The sequence below is a fragment of the Acyrthosiphon pisum genome, chromosome A1 (assembly GCF_005508785.2).
Source record: "Acyrthosiphon pisum isolate AL4f chromosome A1, pea_aphid_22Mar2018_4r6ur, whole genome shotgun sequence".
Taxonomy (NCBI): Eukaryota; Metazoa; Arthropoda; class Insecta; order Hemiptera; family Aphididae; genus Acyrthosiphon; species Acyrthosiphon pisum.
The window spans coordinates 88101394-88122413 of NC_042494.1; the positions used below are offsets into that span (position 1 = coordinate 88101394).

At 29.6% G+C, this 21020-nt stretch overlaps 1 protein-coding gene across 3 annotated transcripts in view; it reads left to right on the forward strand.

Moving 5' to 3' along the window:
• LOC100158922 (ankyrin repeat and fibronectin type-III domain-containing protein 1) overlaps positions 1-21020 on the forward strand; it is a 153934-nt gene that overhangs the window by 102277 nt on the left and 30637 nt on the right. The window contains exon 1 of one of the 3 annotated variants that reach the window (XM_003247415.4): positions 5974-6782. The exons of 1 other annotated variant lie outside the window; for it this stretch is intronic. In XM_003247415.4, the coding sequence (XP_003247463.1) occupies positions 6722-6782 (61 nt within the window). In that variant the 5' untranslated portion in view covers positions 5974-6721. Of the gene's footprint in view, positions 1-5973; positions 6783-16390; positions 17089-21020 lie in introns of those variants that run through there. One more of the 3 variants, XM_008189153.3, reaches the window with a different exon arrangement.

The window sequence follows — 21020 nt, forward strand, 5'->3', positions numbered from 1 at the left end:
TTGCTGGATCAATCACCCAGCATTATCACTAATTGACAATAATTTTAATTATTGGTCTATGGTAGGATATTATTTCTACTCAATGAGGAAACCAGAAAAAATTTGTAAATTTGTTGTAAACACAATTTTCACATGCATTGTTTACTGTTGGGTATTTTAATCGTTATAAACAACGTGTTAAAACCATTAATTTACAACCCTGGTCCGATGTAACCGCATCAATGAATCACATTACATTTGGTTCACATCGCTGATCTGAACCTTTTCCGGATTTAGATTTCAGACGAACAAGTTTGGTTATAATATGATTGTCGGGCAAGTGTATGTGTCCGTTGCACTTACCCTGACTAACTCCACAACGGACTGACAATAATATTTTTAATACCTAATTTTGACATAAGCTATAAGTTATAACCCTATTTATTACCTACTATTTGTATAAATACATTTGAGTTAGTATTAGCCTTAATCTATTCATTTTCATAACAATTAATAAAAAAAGCAGGTAAGCGGATGTCGCTCTACTGTACAGTAGATTACAAGTGGGTCATTGTTTAATGGATTGTATTAGACTTGAATTCAATGATATAATATCATTATATAAGAAAAACGATTCTGAGCGGAGACGGTTTGTCAGTCAGGATATTGTATTTTGTTATTATTTATTTTATCATGTAAGTTGAATTAATATTATAATATTAAAAATGTTATTTGTTTTTTATGGTGGTAAACGAAGCATTGGAAATTAAAATCCCATTTTTAGCGTTTTTTCGTAATTTTTCGGTGGTTCTTCCCGTGACGCTTAATAACTATTGAGAAAATCGAAAAAGTACCTCTCTAAAGTACCATCTTGATCTAATTTGCTAAAAGATAAGGATCTATATGTTGAAAACGAAGCACTCCTTCTGGTAGAAATTTTGTATATAGGATATATAAAAAAAAAATAAACACCATTGTAAAACCAATAGCTTCCTCGCTCCATTCAGAATCTAAAATATACTTATTTATACTATACATAATAATATGTACTTATATTATATTATTATTCATTCAAATTGAGTATAGGTATTTTGATTTACGCGGGAAGTTATACTTTTGTCTGTGCTGTGATATTAATATACTTTTTTTTACAATATATTATGTTTGAATTAGGAAATGTATAGTTTTTGCACATTAAATTATGGCAGAGCTATGGACTAATATGATATTATTACTTTCATATACAAAACTTTTTTCTGTACAGTTAATATTATATTATCTTCTGGTTGATTTTATTAATCTGATTAAAAAATTAAATTATAATTATTCAAATTTGTAATACCGGCGTACTATGTGTTAACATAAAGTATAATCAAATAATCAACTCTTCTACCTAGATAGTCTATAATTCAAAAATAAATATGCTTTTCCATAGTACAATTTAATAATTTGTCAATTTACTTCAATTTTAGATCACAATCTATAATTTAGCCTTGGAATTCTATAAGTATTAAATATTTACCCAGCTGTATTATGAATTAACAATTATAATATTTTATGGAAAACAAATCTGGAAATGGCGTGGCATATATTTTTAATATTAATATATTATCCTAGAATTAGTAATATATTTATAATTACCTTTAAAATTAGTTTTTTATTGTTTCTATTGTGAGTCATATACTATTGTTATAATTTTATTATGATCCAACTTTCACACTGGGGTCCATCAAATCGAATTAACAGACAGAGTTTTGTATTTTAAATTATTTAAAAAAGAATACGGCATTAGGTATTTATCATTAATGGTTGAACATGGCATGGTTTCTTTCATATTTCGATCATACGTAAAAATGTATCAAGCCAAAGGGTTATTAATTATTTTGATACTTCGTATTATATCATGTACAATTGTGTGTATTCGTTCAACTGGATTACTGCATTAGCATGATGTTCTTTTATATTAGGTATATATTAAGTAACTATTAGGAATAGGTACAGACGTACAGTTGTATACAAATTATAATAGTATAGGTACTGAGATAAGAGCTTGAATATAGCTAATATTGCAACAACCATACCCACCTCGACATGAATACAATATTGTATAGGTTTTGCTTACGTATTCATCACAAATCACAATACAATGCGAGTACGCGACTTCTTGTAATTGATTTGACGCGCGCAGGTCACTGCTTCACGGGGGAGTTACTCACACATTTTTTAGATATAAAACATGCACACAAAAACACTTATGTCTTACTAATGTCTTATTCATGCAATATACATTATACATATATATATATATATATATACATTTACAGATCCTGGACGTACGTAGATCCTGATGAATTAACGAAATAAATAAATGTCAAGATCAACCAAAAGAAAGTGAACCATAACATTTTTGAAATGCACTAAATTAACATTTTTTTAAATTTTCCATTATGGAAAAAAAACATTATTTTACGAATTTATGGTGCATGAACAGTTAACTTTTTAATTTCAAACGCTAGCATTAAAAACTCAAAATTAATGATGTGGCTATATATACTACTCTAAACTTTACTATCTAACCTAAACTTACCTTACGGTGGAGTAAATCCCCGCCTATGCATGTTAATATTGGTATATATGTAGCCCCTCCCAGATTTTTAACCATATATTTTACATCCATGCATCATATGGGGTTGAACTTAACTTTTTTACATAATTCAGTTTGGTTTGCTATGTATATGGTAAAAAGAACCGATCTCTACATATTATTATACTTGCTAAAATTATAACTGTTATTATTCATAATGTCTTCTATGAAATCTGCCATGAACTTTTATTTTCAACTTCATATTAATAATATTAGTGTTTATGGGTTTAGAGTGGAACCTTGTGACAGACCCTCAACCATAAGTTCAGAACATTGAAAGTTTCCATAAGTTTCCAATTTTGCCCATAAAATGCTTTACGGGAATAATGATTCTATTACCTATGTACGTAAAATCAACAAAATTTGATAATTTTTTTTTTAAACTTTTTCTAATGGATAGTAATAATCTACAGACCGCATTATGAACTCCGTTTTTCAATATTTTAATCTCAAACTTTATAATATTATGTCTTCAAAAATAATAAAATTTTAATCTCTTATTTTTACAAATTATATTATAGGTACCTACCTACCATTATTTGAAATAAAATAAAAAACCAGAGTTCAATGCGGCCTGTAAGATGTCTTCTTCTTTCAGATAAAAAAATAGACATCAAATTCAGACAATTCTCCAAGGCCTGAGAATTATTCCTATGAAGTAATATTTTTTTCCGATATTATACACCATATCTAACCGGCACCAAGTCGCTTAGACAAATGATAATTTTTCCTCAAACAACCTAACTAATTAATCAAAGATAAAAATAAAGATATTTTTTTGAAACTAATTAAGTAAATCAGTAAATTGGTGCTAGGGTATATGCCGTATACCCTCCAATACCCAGTAATCAGTATAGTCATGTATACTACGTATATTCACAATAATTCTTCGATTTTCTACTTCAATAACTTCCTGGTGGGGAAGTGAATCTAGTTGGTGAATTCGAGAGGTGAATATAATAATTTCCACTAGTTTTAAAAAAACGTCGGGAAAAACAAAAACTTGCTAAGAAAAAAGGGAACTTTTATGCAAAACCAGTTTTCGACAAAATCGATTTTTGTTTTAGGTTTATAACTCTAAAAAAATAATTGTAGATAGATAGGTAATGATTTTTTCACCGAATGCTTGCATTTTTCTATAAACAATACAATTTTCTAAATATTTTGACTCATTTGAGATATTTACAGTCAAACTTACTTTCGATTTTTATCATTTTTTTTTTAAAATTATTGTTGATAAAATTTTTCTACTTTGTCAAAAATCATGAAAATTTAATACAAGGTTTGTCATAAGTTTTTCTCTATACAATTTTAAAAAAAGTTTAGCGTAAATTCACAATATTTTTTTATGAGCGTCTGAAGTTCCAAATTTCAATTGTTGACAAAATTTGACAAAAAAGTTATTTTTGCTTTGAGTTATAAATCGTCTTCTTATATATTAAGATTTAAAAAATATGTAATGTAGGATTTCTCATAAGTTTGTTTACCTTTTATCAAATAGCAATAACATAATAAAATAAATGTTTAGTACATAATATTATAGGTTGACCGGCGGTCTTCGCTCAGAATCGTTTTTCGTATAAATCGATTTTATATCATTGCATTCAACCTACACGACACTTAATGAAAAGCAGAGCTTATTGCCCACCTTTTTTTTAATTCCAGTTAGAATTACAACTTATATGGCAGAGGCACGGGTTTATCGTATTACATTTTTTAGCATTAAGTATTACAATTTTCAATTATAAAATAGTTTTCACACTTTTCCGTTATTTCATCGAATCTCGTAAAAAATTACGATTCAAACCATTTTGTGAAAAAAAAGTGTCGCTATCGATTATTTTACTGACTTGCTCATTCTAGGGATATCTACGTTTTTCAGAGACCAGGGCCACACAAAAAGCGTAATCCGGCCCTGTATATAATATAAAAATATATTTTATCTCTAATTATATTTATGAACCACGATTAATGAGTACATATAGAATATAATAACGTTATTTGAATTTGTGCACTATTGCTTTTATCGATATTTTTCACTTAAGTTTATTCGCCATCGATATAATATTTTGTGACTGCGACCATTGGGTTACCTGCAGTCCGCACTTTTTCTTATAAACGAATAAAATATATGGAGCACTCGGTAAACTGCATGGGGCACGTATAATACGGCTGCGTCAGCGTTAATGATATTGCGCGCACGCATCCGCTGCAAACGACCGATGACGGTAGTTTGCACGGTCAATCGGCTGCAGAAAAGAGGAGGCGGTGTCGGCGATGTGGCGACGACGGTCTCTCCCACAAGCGCCGCGGGAGCACGATGGATGTGTGCCGCCGCCGCCGCCGTCATCGCCGCCACCGCCGCCGCCCACCTGGTCTATCCGCCGCCCTTTGTTCGCGTAAAGATTAGGTACACGCGCCCGGACGCGTTTTCCGAATCATCCTGTATAATATAATACGCGTATTATACCGTTGTCCGCGATCACGGCGTAGAACCGGTTATATATTTTTATACGCGAGTGCATGGGTATATATTATTATTATATATACCTATTTTTACTCTTTCTCACTCTTTCTCTCATCTCTTTCTCCGTTCGTTTCTCTCTCTCTCTCTCTCTCTCACTTCCCGACCCCTCATCTATGTCATCGCCGTGAGTATATTTTTCTTCGAGCAAACGCTTTTTCTCCATACCGGATGACGACGACGAGAATTAGACCCGAGTCCTATAAAACCGAGTGGTATATAAAATCTGGTTCTATAATGGATAGAGTCCTATAGGTACAATTAAATTCTTAAATATACAATTCTATATAATTTTTTTTATTAAATCAAGTTTCATAAAAATTATGTAATTTTGTAATATATTAAAATTATTGAACGAATGACAATATGCGTAACATCGACTTACTACAATATCTAATAAGTGATAAGAATTATAACAACAGTTACATTTGGATTTTTAAATGTTTTCATAATATTATTGATTTATTATGTATTTTATGTAAGTTATAAATTATAATATAAGACTCAGTTAACAATTTACTATAGAATTTTATATTTGATAGAAAAGAGTCCTGAGGGACTTTATTGTATAAGACTTGGTTCATTTTAGAAGTCAGTTGTATAGAACTTGGTGCATTACCTGACTACCGTCCCCACTGATATACTTCGAAACGGGCAGCCGTCACATCGCTGATCGGCGACCGCGACCCGCGATCGGTAGTCGCGCAGCACACGCACGTGTAGACACGTACAGGTAATCTGCATAGACACTAAGACACCGTCTTATGAGTATAAATAATAATAGTAATAATAATAATAATAATAATAATAATAATAATGGGGTTCACGCACACGCATAGCGATGCACCGGCAATAAGTATTTCGCCCCGTCTGATGTAGCAGCAGCATCAGAATCACCGGTAGTAGACAGGTAGTGGTAGTAGTATTACTAGTAGTATTACTAGTAGTAGTAGTAGTAGTAGTAGTAGTAGTAGTAGCAACTACAGCAGAGGAAGGTACCTAGTATTAGTAACCGAGATGGTTGTGACGGTGATGGTGGGAGTCGCTATTATAATGCACCGCGGTATACATCAGCTACGGTGACGACTGTGATGACCGCGGTCCCGCCGCCGCCCGTGTTGGTGGTGGTTCTGGTGGTGGTTCAGGTGCTCTTTGACATTGAAGTTTATTGACACCGTCGCAGCCGCCGCAACAGTCACCGTCTCCGCACGGCGCACGCAGTCTTTTCGTACACGTTCGTCCGACCGGTTCACAGTGAGTCTTGCGCCGTCTCCGTACCGCTGCCGCTTTTCATCTCGTCGGTTCCGTATAATATTATTTCACCGTCTTCACTATTTGTAGCCGTTACCCGTCACCAATCACCTAACACCCGTGACGGTCGTGTGCGCGTATCCTCCACACGCTGTCTTCACCGGCGTGCGACATTATCGATATCCGCCGCGGTCGTTACGATGCCGCCGCTGACGCTGTTATCGCTACCGCTCGCGTGATCGTCGTGTGTGCGCGGGCGCGCGCGAGTGTTTGTGGTACATGTTTTCCCCGGAAAAAACGTGTACGGGCACCGGCGGCCAAAGATGATATGTTACATGCCTCGGATCCAAGTCAAAGAGCGACTTATCAAGTTTAGAATCGAAGGTAAAAAAAACAAATCCAAAACCTAAACGATGATTATAATACCTATATTGCACGTTATTGCTCCGATTTATGCATTCAAAAGGCTCAAATAATAAAGTATAACCGGAAAAGGTTATATTTGATGACTAGAGCAACGATACAAAATATTATACCATTGTCCGAACAATATTATGTTTGTTATTGAAAAATTAATTTTTTGTTGTTGTCTTATAACTGTAAGAAAACAAAGCCTCGACTGCATTGGTAATTCGCCTGCAGATGGCAGATTGCTTATTAAAATATTATAATGATGATTATACACTTTATAATCGGTTTTATACGATTAATTATATATGATAAGTATGATAATCGTACTGTATAGAAGCTTTAGTAATATTTACGTAATTTAATCTGTATTAATTAGGAATTACTATGAGTTCCATAAAGTTCATATTATTTACATTCGGTGATTGATTTCGAAAAGTGATAAATATTGTCTAATATGAATATAAACATAGTATGTCAGTGTATAATATTAGGTAGGAACTAGGAACCCCTGCTCATGAAAATCTCTCGCTCATAGAATTTTTGTGAAAATTAGAAAAATACGTTTTTGATAAATTAATAATATAGACATTGTACATTTGTACATTCGCATAATATGGTTAATAAAACACTTTTAACAGTATTATAATATTATCATACTGTAGTGTAGGTAAACGTGTCATTTACGAGCATTAATACGATTTTATGCCAAATTTTATGTCGTCATACGTAGGTATTGTGGCTACACTTATAATGTAAATACTATAACTGTACGCAACTTCACGACCAATACATCACGATAGTTTTATATAAAATTGTTATAATATTTATACTACAGACGTCTTGAAACTCTTTTATACGATTCTCACTTAGATATTTTCCTTTTTGAAATATTTTCCTGGATACTATTCGTTTGTTCAATAGATATTTTGACTAGTTGTCTACAGGAAATTATATGTTCTTATCAGGTTTACCGCATGGTGGGTCACTGGCGCGCGAATAATCACGATTCAAACATGTAGTCATGTAGGTATGTAGCGCAAACCCGAAGATTATTTAACCGAATCGCTACTTACATACACACGAATTTCGTAACAGTCGTTTTACTTCTATAGAGTATGTATCAATAAAATTGATATATTGGTATCGTCTTTAAACCGATGTTCTCTTAATCTTTTATTTTTCGTATATGTACGTATTAGGTAGATATTATTTTAGGTATTATTGTCAATATTTATCAAGTATTAATCTGTTAAGGACTAATAAACATTAATAAACTACTATTGCCTACTAGTTTATTATTTATATACCTAGTAAAACAACGACCTGAGAGTGATTATTTAATGTGTTTTAAGGTACTTACTGAATACGCATTTATTCAAAATTATTATCTACTAATTTAAAATTTAAAAAAAAAAAACATATTTTTATAACGATTTGACTACATTTTGTGAATAAAGCTACTATAAGTATGATTTATAAAACGCTATTTCATGGACTCAGAGTAAAACATTACATTAATATTGATTACCTATATGATTAATAAATATATATTTATTTTATTGATAGATTACTTAGCCTAGATCTACAAAAATGTATTCATATTTGTTTAATTGTAGGTATACACTACATATACCTAACTTTTTAAATGCAATTATGTAGGTATTCTAAGCATCTATGGTATTATTTATTTTTTGTAGAATTTTTAATATTTTTCTAATAATGCTGATGTGTTAATATTGAATATTGTAAGCTACATAGGTAATAGGTAATTAATTATTCGTGAACTTTTAAAGTTTTAATGAACAAAGTTTATGTAGTACACCAACATTTTGAAGGTAGACATGCCATATATTTTTTTTAATATTGTTTTAAATTCTTAAAAATAATTCTTGAAGAATTTAATATAAGATGTATACATGTAAATATATTTCTAAATATGAAGGAAATAAAGTATTTTATTTTTGTCGAAAATTCAGTGTTTATGAATAATACATTTTAATTTACAATAGTTGGTATATTATAAAAAACAAATATTCACAAAAAGTTATAGTCTATTATGTAAAAATAATCGTCTTATACAATACGATATTTCATACTATTTTAAAATTTAGATTTTAGAACGAATTGAAATAAATAAAACATTATATTTTTGTATTAACATTTTTTTAATAATTACTTTAAATAATGTATATAAATTATAAATGTACTTTTAAAAATACATACATACTATCATTATTGATATAATTCTAATTGTTAAAGGAACTATTCAGTACTAAATATAATATATATATAAATAACAAGCAAAAAGAAATCTCTTAAAAATAAAATAGGTACTTATACTTAGTTTTTTATTCTAAAATTTATAGTATTTTTATTTATTTAAAATATCAAATAAATGACTTGTTTAAATTTAGAATATGAATTCTGTTTCATGAAGGATGACTGTATGAGTTATGACTATTAATAGTTAATTCATTAATTGCTATATATTTAAATAGATTATTCAATAATTATTTATATATTACGTAAAGTTTATGCGAGGTGACAAAATATTGATTTAAATCCATTATGTAATCCATCACTCTTAGAATAATATAATTGAAGTAATTTTAACCAGAAATGTTTAGAGGGGTGTTGAACTGTGTTTATAAATAAATAAAATAATGGATATAGTTTTGTGTAAATAAGCTAATATTATAATTATGCAGACTTAGGTAAAATATACTTTTAAAAATTATTTGGAATAAATACTCAAATACTTTATTTGAAACACTACACAAGTCTGTAATTATGAGATTTTTTAGTTAGTCAAACATACATTTGGATTTATTCAAATCTAGTTTTACAAATATCATTGATATTTCTTAAACTATTATTGTAATACCTAAAAAAAAAAAAAAAATTAAATATAAATTATGTATACGTATTTTTTGAGATTATATTATGACATTCTAATCGGCCATATATTGTAAATTAAATAGGAAAATACAATTAAATTGCGTGAACAATTTGGAAAATATCCTTAATAATTACATAAAACAACTGAATGCATTAATTTGTCGTATAAACATTACACTATTTACATAATTTATTTACACAATATACACAAAATGGATGGTTCATGACGTGATGAAAGCGTTAAAATGTATTTCATTTACACATTATGCGTTCGTTAATAAGAGTTTCATAATAGGATATTATCAATTAATAATGTATAATGCATTATATAACAAAATAAATATTGAAATATAAAATAGTGTAACTTTTACAGTTAGGTACATGGAAAATAATAATTTAATCTCGAAAAAATGTGCATTTTAAAGAAGTATAACGATGATACATGTATACGATAAACAACTAATCTAATTATTGTACCTACTTATCTACAATTACATATTTAAAATAAAAAAATATTCCATAAGAACCGTAATGTCAAAACTAGAATATGTATGAATTACTTACATATTGTTGTAATTTGATTATGTAAATATTCTAAATCATTGTACTTAAGATTTCTAAGTATAAGTTATATAGGGTGTTACCACTGGGTATCCTCCCTAATCTTAAGATCCATGTCAACCTATTTTTACTGTCAATATTATCCAGAATATTATCAAACCTACTTATTTTTCATAAAACAATTGTATAGATTGTAGATATATTTCAATATATTACTAAAAAAAAAAAAGTAAAATTAATAAAATATTAATAAAAATGTACTTATTCAATATTATAATATAATATTAATGTGTGATGTTGAATTTATTAAAATTGATGCTAACAATAATTCATGATAAAGTACCTATTTAGTGTAGGAATATTTTTTGAGAAATTATGTATAATGTTAAACGTTAACAAATAATTACAATATCATACACTTATATCATAATGTTATATCGAAATTGCACAATATTATATTAAACGTATTAACATTTAAAATACACGAATACCTCATTTGAATTACCTTTGAATACAATTTACAACTAATGCATTCGCAGGGGTATACTTTAGAATTTGAATAGAAGTTCTATAGAACGCATATTATTTATCTATATAGAATAATAGTTTAATATGTCGCATGATATTTCAATACAATTGGATCAAAAGCTCAAGTATGTTTGTACGAAAATGTTTGTCGACAATACAAAGAAAATGTCGATATAGGTGCATTTCAATACAACATAAATAATAATATGATTCAATAATTCAATTTGAGACGACACCGACGAAATTTTTATATACTTGAATAATTTATATTTTGATTAATTGTATATGTCGGTAAATATGTTTTAAGTAGGTTACTCGCAATTATTCCGTGAAAACTGTCATTACCTAATAACCGGTAATGGAAAATAATAGAATAAACTATAAACTAACACAATAGTGAGCACGCATAACCTATGGCCTTGTCCATGCAGGTATAGTGACTCGCCAAATATAGGCATAATAATATAATCTTTGAAAAGCCGTTTCGTTGACATTTTTTTTTTTTATTTCAAAAAGTTCGCCTTGTACAACTCCTACGTATTATTAAGTTCTATCTTTCTTGTGATACGCTGTTACCCGTTACCATATTATATTATGGATATGTTATAGATAGAAATAGGTACCTACCTATAAGTATTATCACATTATACGAGCGTGTAAGAATTACTTTAACATGTTCGTGTTGTAACTTGTGAGTAATAAGTTAATTATATAATGCAAATTTAGATTTTCACAAATAAAAAAAATATAAGTACATGATTGTAAAATGATACTGTTGTTATAATAGATGGATTGTAGGAACTAGCTTATGATCTATATAGTTATTAACAGAGTTGGGATTTTATAGCACTTAAAATTGCACAAATATGCGCTATAATATTATCTTAAATATCGCTAAATATGCGCTAAAAATATGCAATAAAAACAACAAAATATGCAAATAAAGGAAATTTATTAATTAATAATTTTTTAATCACTTATAAATTATTATATGTAGTTATTTAAGATTTGAAATAATTTAGTCACTCTGATTAGAATCCAAATGAATTGACTATACAAAACATTCAACGCTCGTTTGTTGATAATCGGCGATTAACAATCGCAGTAGAAATCGACAAAAAAACCCAACAAAATCAGCAGATAACAAAAATTAGAAGTTAGAATCAAATACCTAATACGAAATTATCGTAATAATATGATTGACAAAAATCCAAAAACAAAAATAAATATTTTACTAAAATATAATTTCATAAAATATGACTGATTTTGATTCAAAACAGGTAAAAATGCAAAAAAATCTCAAAAAGTCCAAAAAAGCACTGAAAACTAAAAAATCGCAAGATATGCAAAAAAAGCAAAATAAAATTTTTAATTTAAGTTCTCTGTATCACGAAACACATTTTTAGTTTACTCTGCTATTTTTTAAGCATTTCATAAGAAATATGCAAATGCTATAAAATCCCAACCCTGGTTATGAATATTATTTTTTAAACGTTCTTTCCTGTTATTGCAATAATGAATAACTATGATAATTTTCGTTTCTCGACAAAGTACCTATATCTAATACAGGAATTCCTATAACTTATGGGTAGATAAATGGTGGATAAACAGAACTGATTTTAAAAGTGTCATTTGTGTAATACGGTTCTAAAACGGAAAACGTGTTCGTGTGAGCAGTTGTGTGCGTTTACACCGAATTGGAAAATCGGTCGTCGCGTTGTCGCATCCACGTGACAGCAGGATGACAGCGGTTAAGTTATGTTCAGTGCGCTCACACCGGCCGCCACAACCCAGATAATATATAGGATGAGATGATGGCGTTTTTAGTAATTGTTATTATTATTTTCAGTCGGATAGCACGACACCATACCATGGTGCATTATTCGTTTTAAATTATCCACATGACCGGGTAGTTTTATTCGTTAAAAAGAAAGCGAAATTTAATAAATGCGATTATTACCAATGAAAACCGAATACTTCTTTTGATATAATATTATTTACGCGTTTGCCAAAAGAATTACGAAAATGTAGTATCTTTGAACAATATTTACATATACTTTAATACTGATATTGATTATAATTATGAAAATACTCGAGTGGTTTAACAGTTTAAGCAATTCGTAATATTTAATATTATAACACGTTATTACCTAACTTTAATGGATTCAATTCGATAATAAGGGTACTTATGTATATTAGCCATTATAATGTATTCTGTAAATAACTTATATTAAAAATATAAAATATGAAATAAATTATTTTTTACATTTGTATGTACCATAATATAGGATATAGGTACCTACTTCTAATATCGTATGGAAATATTTGATAAAAAAAAAGATTTTATTGCATTAATACGGACGATGGTTGTAATCGCATATTTTTATAGTAAAAAACAAATATTGAATTTTTATATTATATCGTCTATAGTATAATTATTTAATGGTTTTCTGACTCCTTCGCGCTATCATATCTTAATATATTTGATACTACCTAGTACCTACTCACAAGTCACAAGATAAGATAAACTTTTAGTTTTCACTCATCACTCCTGTCTGCGTTGTTTTTTGCAATCATAAAATAATATTATTATTAGGTATATATTTGTGGAACGGGATCATTCCACATGTTTTTATGTAATTGTAACCTATCCCGTGATGTATAAATACTATAGTCTATAATACGACTATAATAATAATATTATAATATCTTATGCTATAGTTACACGCAATATAGGTACGTTGTGCTATGAAATTATTGAAGTGAGGTTCGAAGTTTCCTATACTAATCATTTCGCGTTGATTTTCATAAAAAAAATAATACATTATTCTCGTAGAAAATATGGCTTGCGTGAGAATAGGCGTGTCGATGAATCTAAAAATATTCTTTAAATTGAGTTTAGAGCAATATTTTCATTAATAATATATATATTCTATACATGGCTATATTGTATAGGTACAGTGAATGTGTAAATTTTCTATTAGGAATTATATACGCAATATCCATGTATCTATCATATAATGTCATATGTTTTGTATATTATTGAATTTGCGAAGGTACTATATATATGTAGAAGAAAAAGGAAATGAGAATATTTCCCATTAATATTGCCGCTTTACGCCAATGTTATGTACAAATTACAAATGTGTAGTCTTCTCAAAAAATTATGAAAAAGAAAATTGTTTTATTTTTAATTATGATTAAACAGGTTTTGATGTTAAAACATGTTATGCACTTATATGACTATATAATATAACTTGTTGCTATATCTGTAGCATTAAGTTTAACACGACAAATATAAATATATAATAAACATATTATAAGATATAAGTATAATATAACAACATCATAAGTACCTATATTATAATATACACATTATTTAGTTGAACGTATTGCCTATAACTATACACAATTATATTCCATATTTAAGTTTATTCAAAAGTTTCATTTTATTTCATTAGTATTTATATTCTTATGTTAGTAAGATGAAAACCCTCTCCATCTGGTATAATATATCGGGCTTACAGAAAACGGTTGTCGCAAGTAATATGATACCTGTTTCGAATCATAAAACAAGCGCGCAGAGACTAAACCACTTAAAACACCGGCAAAATCATTCCGACTGAATTGGCTTGAAAATTTATATACATCACACGCCCACTACAAAAAAAAAACATTATATAAAATTTAATATATAATACTACGTGCAATATAATATATTATTATACTTAATGATGCAGACAAAACATTATGGTTGTATGCAGATTACAATTGAAATTGAAAATTATAAGGTTTTGTTAGGTATAATTAATAGATCAAATTATTATAGTAGACCATAGCATAACTCAATTTTTCTTATTCCCGGTGACAATGAGATGATTTAAAATTGAAATGCTTTATTTAAGTTGTAATAATATTACATCATATAGTATATGAGCTTCGTTTTGAAATACGAGTAGTAAGTTGTTCTGACTAAATCTGCTTAGATAGTTATATACGGATGGCTGACAGGAGATGCTGAGAAGCGTATAAACGGTATATTATTGTAGGTATCTAATCGTATACACTCTTTGCAAGGGAATCTAGGTAAAAGTTAATTTTAAATTTTAAACTTTAACACCATGTTTGTGTATCATTGTACTTGAAATATTTTTGTTTGAACCATGTAAATATGCAGTACGATAAGTACCTACGTATATTTTGTAATATTTTTATTTTTGATATATAAAGTATGGATTGAAAATCTTTATATTTAATTCAAGGGTCCATAAATTTGCGATAATTTTCATGGATTTTTTTGTTGGTTTGGGGGTGGGGAGATAAAGAAGAAAATGTTTAAGTGATCTTACTTAAAAAATGGGACTATGTGTGTCTCACAGATTTGATTTATATTTTTACCTCTCTGACTCAATCACTTCATCTGGGTCTATGTAAAGAGGAGCGTAATATAAACATTATAATATGATATTATTATAATATTTCCAGGTACAAAAAGTAGAAACCTTTTTAGCTAAGCAATTGTATATAGTTAATGGCATAAAGTAATAATGTATAATCCTTTACAAAAACAATTGTTGTCCTTTTATTTTGTATAGTATATATGAAAAGGTACCTATATAAAATAATAAACAATATTCAATAAAATAATGAATATAGGTCATAACTCAAAACACTGAAATAATATTATTATCGCGAGATCCATGACGAATAAAAATGACATATGAACTTAGTATATAAACCAAATTACTGATTCACTGATACCCATCATGTCAATACATACAAAATAATACACTTTATGTAAGTAGGTACGCTATTTCAACGATAACGTAACTGAGTATACTTATGATATTGAATCAAAACACATGAAAACACCAAAATAATGATTTAATTTGATTATGATGTTAAAAGTTTACAACGTATGTATAAGTATTATAATAATAGACATGTTATGTTATTTTAATAATTTATACGGCTTGAAACTGTAATTAATACTGTGATCATTTAATAGAATAAATAATAAATATATATAGGTACAATCGTAATGAGTTTAGTTCAGACTTCAGTTTCTTCGATATATTGAAAATTAATTGTAGGTATACGTAGCACAATATAATATGATTAACTATATTCTTTGTACATAATAATATATTGTTAAGCATTAATATTTATTTATGATTTTTTTTTTTATTTTGCTTTAGCTTGTCATTTGTGAATATCTGTAGGTTAATTTTTGTTACAATTTAATTTGTCGGTGAATTTTATTTTAATGAAATATATCAGCGTAAAAGATATTTTTTAATTCCATAATACAACTCCACTTTACCCACATTTCAATGTAGGTATACCAAAATGTAAGGTAGGTCTCTGACATATACATCTAAAATCTGTATACAAAATAATCCTTGACAAAAAAAAAAATAAAACGCCAAATAAAATATTCATATCGTATTTTTTTCACGACTGTCGGTCAACTGCGCTTAAAATTACGAGTGCTTCTCTATATTATATTACAATATATTATAGCACATATTTATGCCTACGCATAACCTACGCATATATTAAATACTTAAATTTTTTTGTGTTATTATATTCATTACTCTCAAAAATACATTTATTATATTTAAAAATTTAAATCTTGATAACGTTACAACGGTCATCTATCTGACGCACGTACAACACGGATAAAACCAGTGTTATTTATATACATATGTAAATTAAAAGTCGAACAATTTGACACCTCTGTGCCGCATGTACGTTTATATATAGATACATGTGTATAATATAAATTAAGGTACCTATAATATATGGTATACGATGTAGGCACAATAATCATAAACAACCTTGATGAATAAAAAAATAAATCAGTGTTGTGTAGTTGTCATGAACCGTAATCATGGGATTAGGTCCTTGTTAACAAGATAATCTCGTAATACAGTAACGAATTCAACACTCGTTGATATCGATATTATCGGCTATTATTATACTTATATAGTAATTATTATTATACGGTCTATATAAAGTGGAAAAAAACGATTGTATCAATGTACGCACCTAAATACACCGCGCAACCATAATATCCTCGGCTGTTCGACGTTTGGATCCGCTCGTATAATACTGTTATGACGTTTATTGACTTGTTCCACATAATTTAATACAGTCATATATGCACCGTTCTCGAGTTTTAATATCGCCAATGCAATTTATTTACACGCGCAGTACAATTATTATCTCGTAAATCAATGTCCGTTATTTGATATAAAGCCGATGAGGTCTCATAAAATACTCTATGAAGGTAAGGCGAGTATTATATTATATTTTTTTATTAATGCGCAATACTACTGTGAATTATTCACAACAGCGGATCATGACTGTCTTGACATAAATGAGGAAAAACGTCAGACGCTTATTATAAGCGTTATTGTAGTATGCTGTCAAACAAATTATGTAGACGGTCAACTTTCTGACATGACAAGTCATATTTAGAAGTAGTATTACATTGAAAAGAAGAAAAATAAACATTAAAATAATATAATACTTTTGTAATGTTAATAATATTCTGCAGTGGACGCTTTTCGTTTCAAAACATCAATAATATTGTAATATTTATATAAATATGAATTGATAAAACAATTCCTGACTAGAACAGTTAATATACGTTTTTTTTTTTATAAGTCTAGAGCCCGGCAACTATGGCCTAATTTTGTTTTTATATTATGCTTAAGGATAAAACTACGTTAACATTTTGATCGACGCAATAATAGTATGAAGTTTACCGATACATTTGATTCACAAGATTTCTCGTAGTTGATGATTTAATATAATATAGGTAATACTTACTAATAAAGTAATATATTATATTTATGATGTGTACTGTACTTATACATACTTCGGTCCTTCAGTGCATAAAGTATAAACTCGGATTTTCTGGTTTTCGTGCAGTTATATATTATATTACCTATTACTCTGAGAAAAAAAATATACATTTGCTGTATTGGTGTCACACATATACATCATGGGGATTTTATTATTGAAGTTAAAATCACGTTTTTATAGGTTTATACAACGAGACAATTTTATGACAAATAATAATTATATTAAATTATTATTATATATCATATAATAATATGTTCTATATATATGCCTCTCTCTGCCTACGCTAATCGTGTTGGTGTTTTATAGCGTTTATTTAGACATGGACGTCGTCGTAAACTTTGCGCGTGAGCGTTTTTCCATAATATATAAAATATGTAACACAATACGATATTGCATTATTATCTGTTAATATTATTATAATGTTAAACTCATATTTTTACGCTATGACAATATGATCTTATGTAATATATTATGTATTTTGTATTTGTAGGCATGATTGGTACAGTGGTAATCTCGAAAACCCGTACAAATACCTATACATTCGATTTATTTATTTTATCAAGTCCGTACTTAGGTACTGGACATAGGACTGTTAAATTACTTACACACGACGATATGACTTTATTCGATTTCTAAACGCGTTATAGTTATGCAACATTTTGGTACATTATTGTTTTTAGCATCATAATATTATTATTATATTATAAAACTTGAAAAGGTACGGCACTATTATTTTATGACAATAAAATCTAGTCGAGGTATTTTTTTATTTTTTTCGTATCTATCACTATTATTTTGTAAGACACCGTTTCGGCCCATCGATCGGTCGCATTCGTCACCACCGCGACGAGCAGGTACAATCGGTGCGGGTTGTCCTCGGGGGATGCCGACAGCCATCGTGGACCTTGGGAACTTGTATAATATTTTATGTGCGGGGATTTGGCGCGAAATATTCGAACCAGTTCGGTCGTCGCCATCGTGTATAATATGCAGATGACCAGCGTATGTATAATAATAATATCTCGTTTACCCGTCTCACACGCGAATGGGAAAAAAAACCAACTTTACACCGGCCCGAGATTTCAAGGTCGGTCCAACACACGGTGACGGCGACGAGTACCTACATCCGTACTATATAGGTACATCTGGTTGTTACCTGAACTTGAAATTATTATTATAATCATTATAGGTATAACGTTTGTTTCGAAAAACGTGTGCATTTTCCCCGTATATAATATAATATTATATAGGTACACAATGTAATATATTATAATAATATAATAATACACGCGCTATTAAAAATGTTCGTATCCAACAAATCCCACGGTGAGTTAATTAAAAATTCAAAAAAAAAAAAAAAAGAATAAAAATAAGAATATATAAATTACGAGCGTGCCGAGTAGGTAGAGATACACACAATATATAATATGGGTATACACAGGCGGGCGGGATCGTTATAATTATTATTGCCGCTCTGTGATAGTTCATCGACTGCTGCAGAGCGCACGGCAGTATACTACAATATAATATTATTATATCGTACACCTATTATAACAATGCGCGTAGGTATCCGTATATAATAACATGTATATAGACCTATATAGTATATTCCCGTGTACTTACCTCATATATTATAATATGAATGTGTGTATGTATATATGTTTATTGTATGCATATTGTATATGTGCGTGATTCGCGAACATCATATTATACAATAGTATTATATGTAAATACACCGACGACGACAAAGCGCCGACAACTGTGAAAATATTTCCTCGGGATAATAATATAATGATGATAATTATAATTGCAGTTATCCTATGCCGTCGCCGCTACTACAGCTCTATAATAATATTATAATTTATAATAACGTATACAGGGTGACCCCCCGCGCTTACCGTTTTCACATTTAATTAACACAGAAAAGCGGGAAATGACTCTGTACAGTATTGCTTGCAACTAGATGAAATATCGACGCCCCTTTTTAATACACCAGGTGATAATAATTGTATTATAAAAATCATTACGACGCGACGGCGGATATGAGTGGTTGTAGGGGGAGGGGTTGGGGGAAGAGGGATTGATCAACCTGCATTTTTATTTTACGTAATTATTCTTATAAATTATTCCATAATAAAATTGTATGTATTTATGGTGGCAATATCATTGCCTTCATACGTTAGAGACATGTTTGCCGGCAATAGATTTTCACACAATACAAATCCCTCATAAATAGGTATAATAATATTATAATGCCATAACTGATACATCGTGTAAATTTTTTTCGAAAATCTAACCCCTTCAACAACCTCTGGATCTGCTATAATGGTGTGAGTGTGTGACGACGGCCGACGGGTAAGTATAATATCGCAATAGCAACGGGCAACGGCACCGAGGTTGTTATTAATTTTCTTCAGTTTTCTACTAGACATTTGTTCCCTCTGGATCAGCCGGAGTATAACGCGCGTCCAATATTTTATTTTAATTGGAATTTGGCGCAGACAACGAATACACCATACATAAGGTACCTACGCCTAAATGCATATATATTTACATTTTACATATACACCGCGGTGGCGCATTATACATGACTTATGACGGGCGGATAGTGCGCAGGTCGTCGCTCGTATATTACGATGTATAATAATAATATGACTTGTACCTATACGTGTGTGCTGTAGATTTACGAAACTCGACTTGGTGTACTTACGCGGAACGCTCTACCTATCACTCATTCAAGTGGAAGTGAACATATATTATATACACGAAAACGTATTATTATTATTATATCGTTACCGGACGGGTTTTTTTTTCGTGTGAAGTCTCTTTTACACACTACAAAAAAATGCACACTTGTGCGAGGTGGGTACCGTTCTACGTATAATAATAAATGCAACGCGTCTACGCGTTTCATCTGCCGGGTAAACTTTTCGGCGATCGTTAATTTAGCGAATGGTCGTATTTTTGTCAATCGCTGCGGTGCATGTTTTATTTGGATACCAAATTATAGGTATCGAGTGTAGATAAATATAATTAATTATAATATTATATTGTATACAAATTACGTATTACGTATATGTACGTCTACGCACTCGACAATGACACGGCCGCAAAGAATCATACCCTTGCGCGCGAATCGTTGGAGAAGGTTTTGTTCGCGTATTTCACAAAGTATTCAAATTATTACTGTATATGTATATTTTCCATATTGTACACTCTATATAGCTAATCAATAACGTTGTGCTGTATTGTTTATGTTAAGTTTTTCATTCGAATTAAATGTTGTTTTTTTTTATCATTTGTACGCGTTTCGCGATCGGTTGAGTTCATAATAATTAACGCCTTTCAAAT